Below are 12,840 nucleotides of genomic sequence, written 5' to 3'. Positions count from 1 at the left end.
CTTTAAGCAGAGGCTTGACAACCATATGTCAGGAGTGCTCTGATGGTGTTTCCTGCTTGGCAGGGGGTTGGACTCGATGGCCCTTGTGGTCTCTTCCAACTCTATGATTCTATGAAAAGGGTGTTCTGGATAATTAAAACTTCATTCAGCCCAAGTGGCTGTCAAGTTTTGGTTGAACAAGAGAGTTAAAATTCCACAATACAATTCACTCTGATGGTTGCTTTTGTCCGTTGCTAATATAAAAGCTCCATAAAGTGCAAGCAATTTGGACCTCGGGTCTACCCTTGGTTTTTCTTAAAGAATTGACATTTGTGCCTTTCTGACATTTTCAGTAGGCATGTTTGGGGGGGGGGGGCTTGATGACCTGTAGTCGGCTGATTGATCTGCCACAACATGGGAAAGGATGGTTGGACTTGCCATCACATTTCTTTCTTTTTGCTGGAGATCAGGTAACAAACCAGTGTGTGCATGGGACCTTCCCCACCTTCAGATGTTAGATCAGGGCCCAGCCGGAGTTTTCCTTGTGCCTGCTCAGTCCTTTGTTCTCTTGTATCTTCTTTTGATTGAAGTTTGATCTGCCGATTTGGAAGTAATATTTTCTTGTATTTTGAATAGCAGCTGCGGCGGTTCTATTTGATAACTAGAAGGGAGCTCCTGTCTAGGTTTGTTTCTACCCTGCTTTCTGAGATGGAGGTGTTAGCCTTTAGTTTGTAGGGTGGGGACTAGGAGTAGAGGGGAAAAAATCAATCCAGTATTCACTTAAAGCTGAATTTTACCAGTTTCCAAAACTGATACACAGCTATCCTTCAAAATCTGCACTTTTCTGAATTTTGTGATTCGGTTCTCTAGCCAGTATATGAAAATGCATATATTGGGGAAATGTGTGCATAAAAGTGAAGATATTGGTGAAAATTAACATACAAAAATATATTGCATCAGGGAAAATGCTTGCAAAAAATGTGTATGTGAGTCAAAGCTGCATATAAAAAGTTATCTGGAGAGGTTTGCACTAAAATGCTGATGAACCTTGATGAGATTGTTTGTTTTTAAATCACGAAATGCCGAAAAATTGGGATAACTGAATTTAAGCCTTGAAAAAATGAGAAACGGAGAGCCAAAATTTTCCAGATCCTTTTATCCCTAGGATAAGTATTCAGGCTTTCCTCCCAGAAGGTCCAAGATTCAATCCCAGAGTCCACCAGTAAAAAAAGGTTCAGGTAGCAGATGATGTGAAGGACCTCTCCCTTGAGAACCTGGAAATCTGCTGTTGCTGCTGCCAACGCTATTAGTAAAACACCAATAAAATGAAACACTATTAGGCTAGAGGAAATGGTAGCTCCCTATGTACGGAACAGCAGCAAACGTCAGTAAAAGAAATTTTAAAGAAGAAATTGATTATATGGGTTTTGGTTTCATGGGGATATAGCCCAGTAGCAGCCTCTCTATGTAAAGCTTTGACTTGCATTTTTGTTTTGTGAACATCTACAAAGCCTTGGATTACTCTCAGCAGCGGGACAGAAATTGATCACAGCTCTAGAGGCAGCAGAAAAGGGATTAGCCTTTAAAGGTAGTTTTTAGGCCTGGTGACAGCGATGAAAGGGGCCTGTGATTTTAGTATAATTTGGAGTATCTGATGCATTGTGTAGGATAAGATCAAAGCATTCCTGTTTAACAGGGACGTAGCCATCAGAAAGAGCTGCATTGTCAATCCTTTCTCAATGCCCAGTGTTAAGCTTGGCTATGTTTTGCTGCACAGCAGAATAATCTTGCAGCACCTGGAAGTGGAACAGTGGAGTGCCAACTGACTAGCAGATAGAGGTAAGTCTACCAAAATGTTTTCTTTTTTAAAAAAATCCCATTCTTCCACCCATCACCCCAGAAGTCTTCAGTCTGGTGCTGAATCCCATGTTCAGCCAGGTGCTGGGACTGATAAAATTCAGTGGTCATCAAGCTTGTGACAACAACATCATTGTCCTGCCATGTGGGATACCCTCCCATCAGATGTCAAGGAAATAGACAACTATCTGACTTTTAGAAGACATCTGAAGGCATCCCTATTTAGGGAAGTTTCTAATGTTTGATGTTTTATTGTGTTTTTAATATTCTGTTGGGAGTCACCCAGAGTGGCTGGGGAAACCCAGTCAGATGAGCGGCATAGAAAATAATATTATTATTATTTATTAAGGCTTGCAAACAGATGGAAGGCATTCTATAGTAGTTGGGGCTGGCCATGTGAAACCCTAATCAGTCGTCAGCCATGTCAGTTAGGGGCAGTGGAGGATTAGATGCAGCCCCCTAGCCTCTGCCCATTTCTCTCTCTCTCTCTCTCTCTCTCTCTCTCTCTCTCTCTCTCTCCTACCAAGGTCCAAAATAGGTTAAAGACTAAGGGATGTGGCTCTCTGGAGGTTGCTAGGCTCTAGCTCCCATCAGCCCCACCCAACATGACTAGTGGTCAGAGATGATGGGAGTTCTGGTCCAGCAACCTCCAGTGGTTCAAAGAAGCCAAACTGTTGCTCAGAAGGCTCATCATATGTGAGATTTTTTGGGTGATTGGGTGGAAGGAGACTGCACATGGTGGCTACAATTTACTATGGCAGTGTTTTTCAACCTTTTTTGGGCAAAGGCACACTTGTTTCTTGAAAAAAATCACGAGGCACATCACCATTAGAAAATGTTTAATTTTTTTTCTTTAATGGCAAACAAAAATGTTGCGGACCGTTCTCTGCTCAGCGGGGATCGATCCGCTGATCCCCGCTGAGCCGGCGGATGACAGCTCCGTCTCCGCACTGTTTGCGGAGAGGGAGATGTCAGAACCCCGCTGCTCTCTATGGGGAATCGAATTAGAGCAGACTGCCTGTCCGCTCTCATCCGATCCCATCCGATCTGATCCCCACCCAGGACGGATGGAAAATAGGGTGGACACAGTCCGGCGCCCGCCTAGTGGGCGAAAATTTGTCTTTTTTAAAAAAATCTTTCGAATTTTTCAATTTTTCCCACTGCACACCAGGCAACATCTTGCGGCACACTAGTGTGCCGCAGAACAGTGGTTGAAAAACACTGTACTATGGTAGTAATCTCCAACTCTCCTGGCCTTCCAGCTCCTTTTCTTTCTGAGTAAAGCAAAACCAGAGACCAAATACAACATAGCTACTGGGTCGTATCCCGCTCTGCAAACAGACTACAGATGGACTAAAATATGGATGGAAAACCTATAGACCTCCCAATGATGCTGGACTTCAACCATCCCTGACTATTGACCATGTTGGCTGGGAGTGATGAGAGCTGGGATAGCTGGAGGGCTATAGGTTCTTCACCTCTGGTCTAAAATTAGTAATAGTTGTGTTACTGCCAGGATCCCGCTCAGTGGTCTGTAGTAGTGCTCTATAACAACCATGCCAATCAGCAGCTCATGAGGGTTGCACAAGCACTATGCCTGTCTGTGTGCATGCACCTGTTCAGAATTCAAGACCCTTTGCTCTTCTGAATGGCTTCCAAGTCTTTAAATCAAATAGGTGGGCTTCGTTTCCCAGCTTGCTGCAACAGATCCTTCCTACCTAAGCAATTTCTCCCACTAATTGGGAGGGGTGGAAAGGGCAGTTAGCTAGTGTTGTGCAAGGTTGCTAAGGAACGCTTGCAAACTCAAGGAAACTCAGCTACTCGAAGCAGTCCTGCGAAATGCCTATAGCCTCCACTCTGCACTCAAGAGAAAGGAGTGCTGGAGCTAATCAAGTGTGGTTGGGAAAGATAATGGGATTTTAATCTGAATAAATAGCACATTAATAGCAAACAAGGTAAGCAAAATGGATTTTCTCCAGGTGAACAGCTTCTGTTACATTTCCAGGAAGAAACTGTAAAAGGTTATAAATTTGCTGGGATGGATTCTATTTACCGTCAGAGAAAGCCACTTACGTTTTCCTGGCTCGCATACAGCATTCCAGAGCTCACATGCAACCTGTGAGAAATAAAAATGAGAGCATTGTGATCGAAGTCCGTGTTTTGTCCTTTTGGTTCTTGTCCATCCAAACCCTTTTTGACATTCCAGAGACGGCTTGCTCACCACAAATTATTCTGGAGGAAATTAAACTCTGAAAGGACATAAAAGCCGAGCAAAGAACCACCTTTGGAGATGTATTGATTGAGATAAAAGCAAATTAAGCACGAGCACCACATTTCCTGGGTCAAAAAAAAAGCCATGGCTGCTACTGGGAAGCAGCTGCTTAACATGGCTGAAGATTCTGCGAGAGAGAAAAGTACAGAACGACTTGAAAACAGGCTGACTATTCATGATTTTATGAGGATGCAGGAGTTTTTTAAGGTAAGTTCTCAGTGACCTGAAGGGCTTTAGAGTTGTTAGGGAAGAACAAAGGGGTGGAAAGAGAGATCAGAGGAAGGAGAGCCTATTGGCTTGAGCAACATGTTTCTTCCCAAGAGACACATCCCTTTGTGGACAAACTTCTGGGGAACTACCTGGGGCAGGGATGGAGGCATAGTGGGCAGAGTAATGCACAGGAGGCTGGTTTCTATATGCTCTCCTACATACTCCTCTCTATTCTCCATCCAGATGAGTCAGAAGTATTAGCAAAAATTCAAGGACACCCGCCATGCAAAAGAGAATGCAATGAAGGGCTGGGAAGAGGGGCATGGCTGGAGAGGGTATAGCCCAGGCATAGGCAAACTCGGCCCCCAGATGTCTTGGGACTACAACTCCCATCATCCCTGACCACTGGTCCTGTTAGCCTAGGGATGATGGGAGTTGTAGTCCCAAAACATCTGGAGGGCCGAGTTTGCCTATGCCTGGTATAGCCTTTGGGGGAGTCCCTCAGGCCATAGAGAGAGAGGCCTGGAGGGCTGTATTAAGCCCCAAGGCTTGTGGGTCCACACTTCTGACCTGGAGCGGTCACAACAAACTTGCATGTTTTTGCATTATTTGCTGCACATGGAGAATGTCATGATTTGATTAGGAGGTACTTGCATTACTCTTCAAGCGGTGGTTCTGGAGATCCAAGCGGGTCCTAAGGAGACTGATCCAATGCCAAGAAGGGCAGGCCTTCTGTGCTTCTGATAGTTGCAAAAACTAGAAATCTACCAAGCATAAATCCCAACACATTTTGATCATAGGTTTGTTTCAAAAGCAAGACTTACTTTGAGCCAGGGCTCGCCACATTGTAGACCCTGAAGCTATTTTCAGTGGCAAGGCTCAGCTCTAGAAATGAGCATATAATACTGATAAACCGCCTTGAACATAGGCAGAGTGCTATCTCTCAGCACTTAGTGATGTCAGACAGCTTCCATCTGGGATTAAAAGGGGGGGAAACCGCCCTCCCGGTGCCCACTCCTCAGGGTCCAGCCCGTCCCTGACAGTTGGCACGTTTTAGCTCAAAAGGCCTGTTTCTTTTCAAAAGTGTAATTAGAGAGGAGTCTGGAAAGGAAATGGCGGTGTTATATTTTGTAATCTATAAACACACACAAGCAAAGCCCAGTGACAGCGTGTATTAAAATAAATGGTTGCTTTTGACTGTACCTCGCACACACAAAAGTGTGTGTGGGGGGGAATGGCATGGATCTATTTTCAAAGGTTGCAAAAGCCAGAGGAGCAGAACAGCCTGGAACAAAAGCAGAAACAACCCCAAAACCTGAAATATGCCCCTGAGCTAGCTCTGTAGCCTCATGTGGGATGGCAGGTTAACGAACAGAGCGAGAGTATCAGTCTCAGAGTGGAGCTGGTCCAGCTGCTCTGAATTGTTAGGCCCCGGAGGCCCACAGGTGCCATTTGCTCTCAAACTATCCTCAGAGGAAGCTTTTACAGCCCGTGGAATTAAAAGGCAGTGATGCTGTTGTTCTGCCGTCACTCAGTAATGGGTCTCTGAGCAGTCCAAGTGCAAGTGATGGGATTATGCTTTTTCGCTGGCCTTGCCTCGTCTGATTCTGGCAACCGGCTAAAAGGATAAAATGTTGGCTCGGCCTGTAAAGCAGAAGGGGGAGGGGTGGGCTCCCCACCTTTCTGCATAGGGCTGCATTTACTTAGAGGTTGCATGCTGGTGGGGCACCCCATTCTCTCTCTCTGACTCCATTTTCTCACTTCTATCCTTCACTACCAGTTTTCTCCTCCTTTCCACCTGTATGAAATTAAGGTTGCATTCATGTGGCCGTTTACACCACTTCCCTGACGTTCCCCTAACTGTTAATTGTTAATTTCCTCACGATATCTGAGTTTTCATACAACGTAAAAGCCACTTCCAGGAAAATGATGGAACATAGCACATGTTTAGCACTCGTTTCCCTGTTATTTGATTCCAGCAGACCCTGTGTGAGTAAACTGTGTGAGTAAAATGACAAAAATTGGGGCGCAATACTGGCTTTCATGGGGGAACAAAATAATAATAATAATTTATTACTTATACCCCAGCCGCTCTGGGCAGCTTCCAACAGAATATTAAAAAAATAGCGAAACATCAGATGTTAAAAACTTCCCAATACAGTGCTGCCTACACAGAATGCAGTAGTAGTGCCATTGTCCTATGACATTTGTTGCTGAATGAAATTTAGCATGACATGTCAATATACTGGTCCAAAAGCCACAGTCCCATAATACAATAGGTTCTGCAGTGTGAAAGAAATGTGATCAAGCAGAACAGAAGCACTATTATAATCAGGAAAACCAACACAGTATTCACCAAATCTGAATGTAGTCTAGGCTGAGGGGTTGCAAGTTGCCCACAAAAACTCTGGTTTGGTGGCACCTGACTTTTCAGTAATGCTGCCTCCTGGGGACCTTTCAGCAAACAGTTCCTGATTTCCTGTTCTTTATGTGCTTTTCCCTGCTCCCGCCTGTGAAGTGGAAAGGGAACAAGCAAACTGTTGTCGAAGATGCTTACGTTTCTGTGGAAAATAGTATTATTCATTAAAAGAATAAAATGGGGGAAGCTGCATATGCATAATCTGAACAAAGCCAGTCATTGGTGTCACAATAATTTTGTGATTCTAACCAAGAAAGCTGCATGAGGTACTAGGCAGAAAACTCTGCTCACCAGTAGGGATGTTGCTAACATGTTTAATTATCTGTTTTGGGGATGTGAATTTGGTCTGGGATATGAATTTGGATGTCTTTCCAACTGAACATCATTTCTTAAGAAGTTCTTCTCCAGCTGATAATTTGTTAATTGGTGAGTTTTCAGTTGCTCCTCAAAATATCGTCTTTGTTTTTTTGGTCCAAGTCCTTGACACTAATCACAACTAGGATGGACTAGTGCTGTGCCAAAGCCCATGGAAACTTTTAAAGCCTTCTCCCTACAAATATAGAAAGAAGAGAACTGAAGGCTTCTGGAGGCAACTTAGGTCCTCAAGTGCAGAGAGAGAAGCAGTGAGATAGTAGAGACGGAATTTAAGTAAGAGAACATGATCAGACTACCCAAATCTGGGATATTGCAGGAAAAGAAGCTCCGTATCTTGAAAGTGGAGCCAGCTCAAAGGGAAGAGCCACATGGAATGGAAGTCAACAATGTTAACATACATACCTGGAACAGTTCCCAGGATTCTTCGGGAGAAGCCATGACTAACAAGAGTGGCCTAAGTGTGCTTTAAATATCGATGTCACCATAGGAAGCTGCCTTATAGTGAGTGAGATCCTTGGCCCATTTAGCTGAGTACTGTCTATATCAGGTATGTGGAATTTGTGGCTTTCCATACGTGGTTTGTCTCCAACTCCTGTCAAACCCAGCCAGCTCGGCCAATGCTCACAGATGATGGCAGGCAATATCTGGAAGACTACAGGTTCCCAACCTCAGATCTACACCCAGTGTTGGTTCCTCTCCAGGGTTTCCAGATGGGTTTCCTCCAGACCTACCTGGAAGATACCAGGGATTGAGTTTGGGCCATTTTGCACACAAAGCATGGGCCTTACCACCTGGCTACACCCCTCCCAAAACATGTCTCTCCCATATCGGTTTCTGCAGCCACAGCAGCTGCTGCAACCTTCCAAGAGTTTGACTTCACCCCTAAAGGCACACTCCTCAATTGCCAACCAGTCACGGCCCTTCCAGAATAATTCTTCATAGTGAGGCAGAATATCTCAGAGAGCTCAAGGTATGAAAAGCAAATGACTATGGCTAGTTTATTAGCAAAAGTTCTGCAATGTCAGGCAATGCATGTACCCATGAGCATCAACGCAGACAGAGACATGCACCCTGGCTGATTCTTCCATGGGTTCTTGTTCCATTCCTTGCTATTCTACCAGCACAAGTCAGTTCTCTCGGAATGGGTACTAATGGGTTAGGGACTAGGAGATGCGTATGTCCTTTGATCTGGCCTTGTCTGCCGCTGTAGTGTAGAAGAAGTACAATTTCAAGACCTCTTGCACTAACCTGCACCTCTGTAAGAGAGAGGAGAAGCAGCAAAAGCTTGACAGGCCAAGCTTTTGATCTCTAATTACTGTAGCATGTCAGGCCTGTGGTTTAAATTGGGTCTAATTGAGGTGATTGCGATTACAATAGCTTGCCTTCCACGAGCTGGCCTTTTCCCCTCTGCCAGCCGTTCTGCTAATGGGAGCTGACGGCATCCATATATAGCGGACTGTATCTTGGCAGGAAATGAGAGGAACGTGGCTTGCATCTCCTTTTTGAGCAAGACATGGAGGGGGAGCAGGCGATTTGACGAGGTGACGGACCCTTTTCACGGTCAGCTTCGTTTTGGAGCTGCATGCACTGCTTTGATTTTGCAAAGAGAAGGATCTTCCGCCGGAGAAACGAAAAGGAGAGGTCTCGTTTCTGAGCTTCAAGGGAGCAAGCGACTTGTCGTTTCCTCACTGACAGATCACTTTCAGATCACCTGCAGGGCTCTTGCTCAATCGTTTATGCGATCGCCGGCTTTTCTATGGGAAAAGAATTGGCAGGAGGTGGGAGCAGGGGGTTTGCTTCACATGAAATGATGAAAACCTCAGATCTGCCAGTGGGTACACAAAGCTGCTTATTGGGGAGCGCCGCCAGCTGCTGGCGGCAGAAATCTGGGTTGCCAACTCATTATTTCTCCATCTCGCAACAGTGGCATAACAAGCATAGTATCAACCCTTTCCCTATGCAGCAACGGGGAACTTCAGGTGCCACATTTCTGATTGGTGGGCAGGTGTTAACGAAGTACAGTGGTACCTCGGGTTACATATGTTTCAGGATGAGAACAGAAATCGTGCTCCAGTGGCACGGCGGCAGCAGGAGGCCCCATTAGCTAAAGTGGTGCTTCAGGTTAAGAACAGTTTCAGGCTAAGAACGGACCTCCAGAACGAATTAAGTTCTTAACCCGAGGTACCACTGTATCAGCAGAGAAAAAGGTTGGCAACCCTTGGTACAGTGTTTCCCAAAATGGCCAATAATGTGTTGGATCAATCCATCAACCTCTGATGGATGATTTAGAACAGGGGCCAGCAAACTTTTTCAGCAGGCGGCCAGTCCACTGTCCCTCAGACTTTTTGGGGTGGCCGGGCTATATCTTGGGAAAAAAACAATGAACGAATTCCTATGCCCCACAAATAACCCAGAGATGCATTTTAAATAAAAGCACACATTCTACTCATGTAAAAACATGCTGATTCCTGGACTGTCCGCGGGACGGATTGAGAAGGCGATTGGGCCGGATCCAGCCCCCGAGCCTTAGTTTGCCTGCCCATGATTTAGAGGGATTGGGTCTGGCATCACTTTGACTGTGCGTCTATGCCAGTATCCATACACAGCAGAGTTACATCTCAACGCAGCTCCTTCCTTGGAAGCATCTTTGGGGTTGAAGGTACACACGGTTGGCAATAAACATCCATGGATGCCATAAGGATTCAGCCAAGTGTAGAGGTTTACTTGCCAGGCATATAAAAACATATTGGTAGCAAGTATATACGGACATTCACCAGTGCCGTGGTCAAGGCATGCTTAGAATCCAACAAGATCCCAAGGTGCTCTCCCTGCTTCTCTCACCGCAAGACACAAGCAAGAGACTCACAACAAGTTGCAACAAGTTACACAGAACCGTTGTTATCAGTACTTCCTGTCTCACTGCACATGTCCAAAGAACAGTTCCCACAGAAAACGTCCTTGCATAGACAAAACAATCTCAGCCTTCTGCTGCTTCTTGAAATTTCTTCTCTGTTCTTCTCTGTTTCTGGAACAAATGATTTTCTCTCACACAGAGAGAATATCCAACATAACGTCCCTGGGGGGCGCTGGAATGATCCTGGGGTGGTGGCGGTGGTGATAGCCTTGGGTGCAGTTGGGAGGCATTGAATAAAAAAGGGGGGGTGGAAACATAAAGAAAGAGAAGAAAATTACATACCTTCCAACATTTCTGTTGGAAGTGCCAGTTTGAATTTTTTAAAATGGGGGGACACTAAGGCTCACCCCACATAATCGATCACATGATACTGTGCACACTATTCATTTGAATGGCAATGCCCATCAATTTTGGGGGGGCTGGCCCCCTCAAATATTTTATTGGTGGGGCAAAGACCTCCTGGGCCCTAGGAGTTGGCTCCTATGTCTCTGATGGAAATTATTGTTGTTTAGTCGTTTAGTTATGTTCGACTCTTCGTGACCCCCTGGACCAGAGCACGCCAGGCACTCCTGTCTTCCACTGCCTCCTGCAGCTTGGTCAAACTCATGCTGGTAGCTTCGAGAATCCTGTCCAACCATCTCGTCCTCTCTGATGAAAATAGGGACGTCCTATTCCATCATCATCATCATCACCATCATTTTATTATTGCTCCAGCCACTCTGGGTGGCATCCAGCATATATAAAAACATTAAACATTTTTAAAAAACACACTACCCTATACTTGGCTGCCTTCATATGTCTTCTAAAGGTTGTAGAGTTACTTATCTCCTTGGCTCGAGGGTTGCATAACTCCATACCGTCCAATATTTCTCCAATTAAAATAGGGTCGTCCAAAAAAAAGTGGGACATTCTGGGATCAAATCAGAAACCAGGGTGGCTTCTGTAAATCCGGGACAGTCCCTGGAAAATAGGGACACTTGGAGGGTCTGGAAACGGCTTACCAGGTGAGATAGCAGGTAAAGTGCTTTGGCATACTGGGGGGAAGAAGGGATGGGCAGCTTTGAGGTCAGCGCAGTGCAAGCAGGTGAAAATAAACACCTCTTTTGCAGGAGAAGAAAACTTTTGAGAAACTGGAGAACAGATTTTTTACACAGAATGTGTTAATTTAAGGTTCCTGCCTGTATGGAAAAAACTGCTTGGGATCTCCTTCCTGCCTGCTCTGCGTTAGCATGTCTGCGGTTTGCTTATTCCATCAATTGCTTTATCTGGACAACTGTGAAGTCCCAGCATGCAAACATCTTGAGAATGATCACTCTCAGGCAGACAAATTCTACGACTCCTGAGTGTGATAGACAGTTTCATTGGCAGAATCAAAAGCCCCCACAGTTCAGACGTGGGTGGATGCAAAAGTCGTTCCTTTTCTTGGTGACAGCAGCTGCCAGCAAGGGCAGAAGGGAGGACAGAGAGCAGAATGGTCTCTCAAAAGCTCTGATTTACTGTTGTGTTCGAAAAATCCCCGTTTTTATATTTTATTTTTTACTGCTTTTGAAAAACTACAGCTCTTCTTTGTGCATGGAGTTAGACCTCCTCCTGTCCCTCAAAATCACTCAAGACAGTGAAATGTATTTAGCCTGACTACTGTTGCCACCTGTTTTTCCCTGTTTGATGAGCTCTTTAGTCTTTAACAAGTTTTGGAAGGTGGCGGAGGGGCCTAGAAATTGTTCATTGGCAAGGAAAAATTAGGTACAAGAGGAGGATTCCTGCGTACAATCCTAGAATTGTAGGCTTGGAAGGGACCATGAAAGTCATCTAGATCAACCCCCTGCAATTCAGGAATCTTTTGCCCAATGTGGGGCTCGAACCCAGAACCATGAGATTAAGAGCCCCCAAAATTTGCACTAACTTCTCCTCTGCCTTCTTCTAGCCTCTCTTAGTTCTGGGAGACCAGGGGAGAGGGGAGCTCGTCATAGCAGGGGGTGGGAGACACCCCCTCTTCACCAGCCTGACTCACCTCTGCCTCTTGGCCTCCCTAATCTCACTTTCCTGCTTCATCTTCTGCCTCCGAGTCTGGACTGCTCTCTGGGACAGACTCCCCCTGCTGGCTCCTCAAGGTGATTCCAAGGTGATTGTCCCAACCCAGCCGAAGGAGCAGCATTTGTGTGCAGATTCCCTGGACTGGCAGGAGTTGTGGGTCCATGGCAGCAGTGTACTGCAGCTGTAATACTAGGAAGTGCGACTCCAGGACATTTTTCCAAGCAGGAATGGTGGTGTGATCACACAGGGTCCCCGGACATTTCACCATCTATTGATCCATGTGCCATCACTTTATTTCTCGCTGCCGCCACCCAGGCCCTACCTGGTACAATACTGAGTCCTGTCAGGGTTAAATTGGAACATAAACTTCTGTTTGTTTATTGCAGTTTAACAAGCGTGTGGTTTCATAAACGGTATCAGTCCATTACAATCATGGGGTGCCTATCCAGACCTATAACTTCCGCTACCTGCTCTCACTCACTAAACCACCTCTCAGATATTTCCTTGTCTTCCTACTTCCTAACAGTTCCTGACTCAGCTTATTTCGCTGCACTAACTCAACCTATCCACAGACTCTATCCCAATTCACTCCCACTCCAACCAACCACTCAACTCCCAATGAACTCCCTCTTCGCGCCTCCCAGAGCTGGTTTTATAGTCCTTCTGACTCCACCCCCTGGGTCCTGATTGGGTAACCTGTTTAACTATTTCACCTCCAGCACTCTCATATGTTAACGTCACAAGTGGTAGTTTCTGCCGGCGTTTCTAGTGTGATTTACA

General features: G+C 45.5%; 1 protein-coding gene across 1 annotated transcript in view; it reads left to right on the top strand.

The window, feature by feature from the left end:
• Positions 1 to 1,657: 1,657 nt before the first annotated feature.
• WDR49 (WD repeat domain 49) overlaps positions 1,658 to 12,840 on the top strand; it is a 101,247-nt gene continuing 90,064 nt past the window's right edge. The window contains exons 1-2 of the mRNA XM_083739273.1: positions 1,658 to 1,818; positions 3,842 to 4,315. Coding sequence (XP_083595399.1) covers positions 4,193 to 4,315 — 123 coding nt within the window. The 5' untranslated portion in view covers positions 1,658 to 1,818; positions 3,842 to 4,192. The remainder of the gene's footprint in view (positions 1,819 to 3,841; positions 4,316 to 12,840) is intronic.

Source organism: Podarcis gaigeae, assembly GCF_964106915.1.
Source record: "Podarcis gaigeae genome assembly, chromosome: 5".
Lineage (NCBI taxonomy): Eukaryota > Metazoa > Chordata > Lepidosauria > Squamata > Lacertidae > Podarcis > Podarcis gaigeae.
Note: the sequence above shows the minus strand (reverse complement) of the source record. Positions and strands in the feature narration are given on the sequence as shown.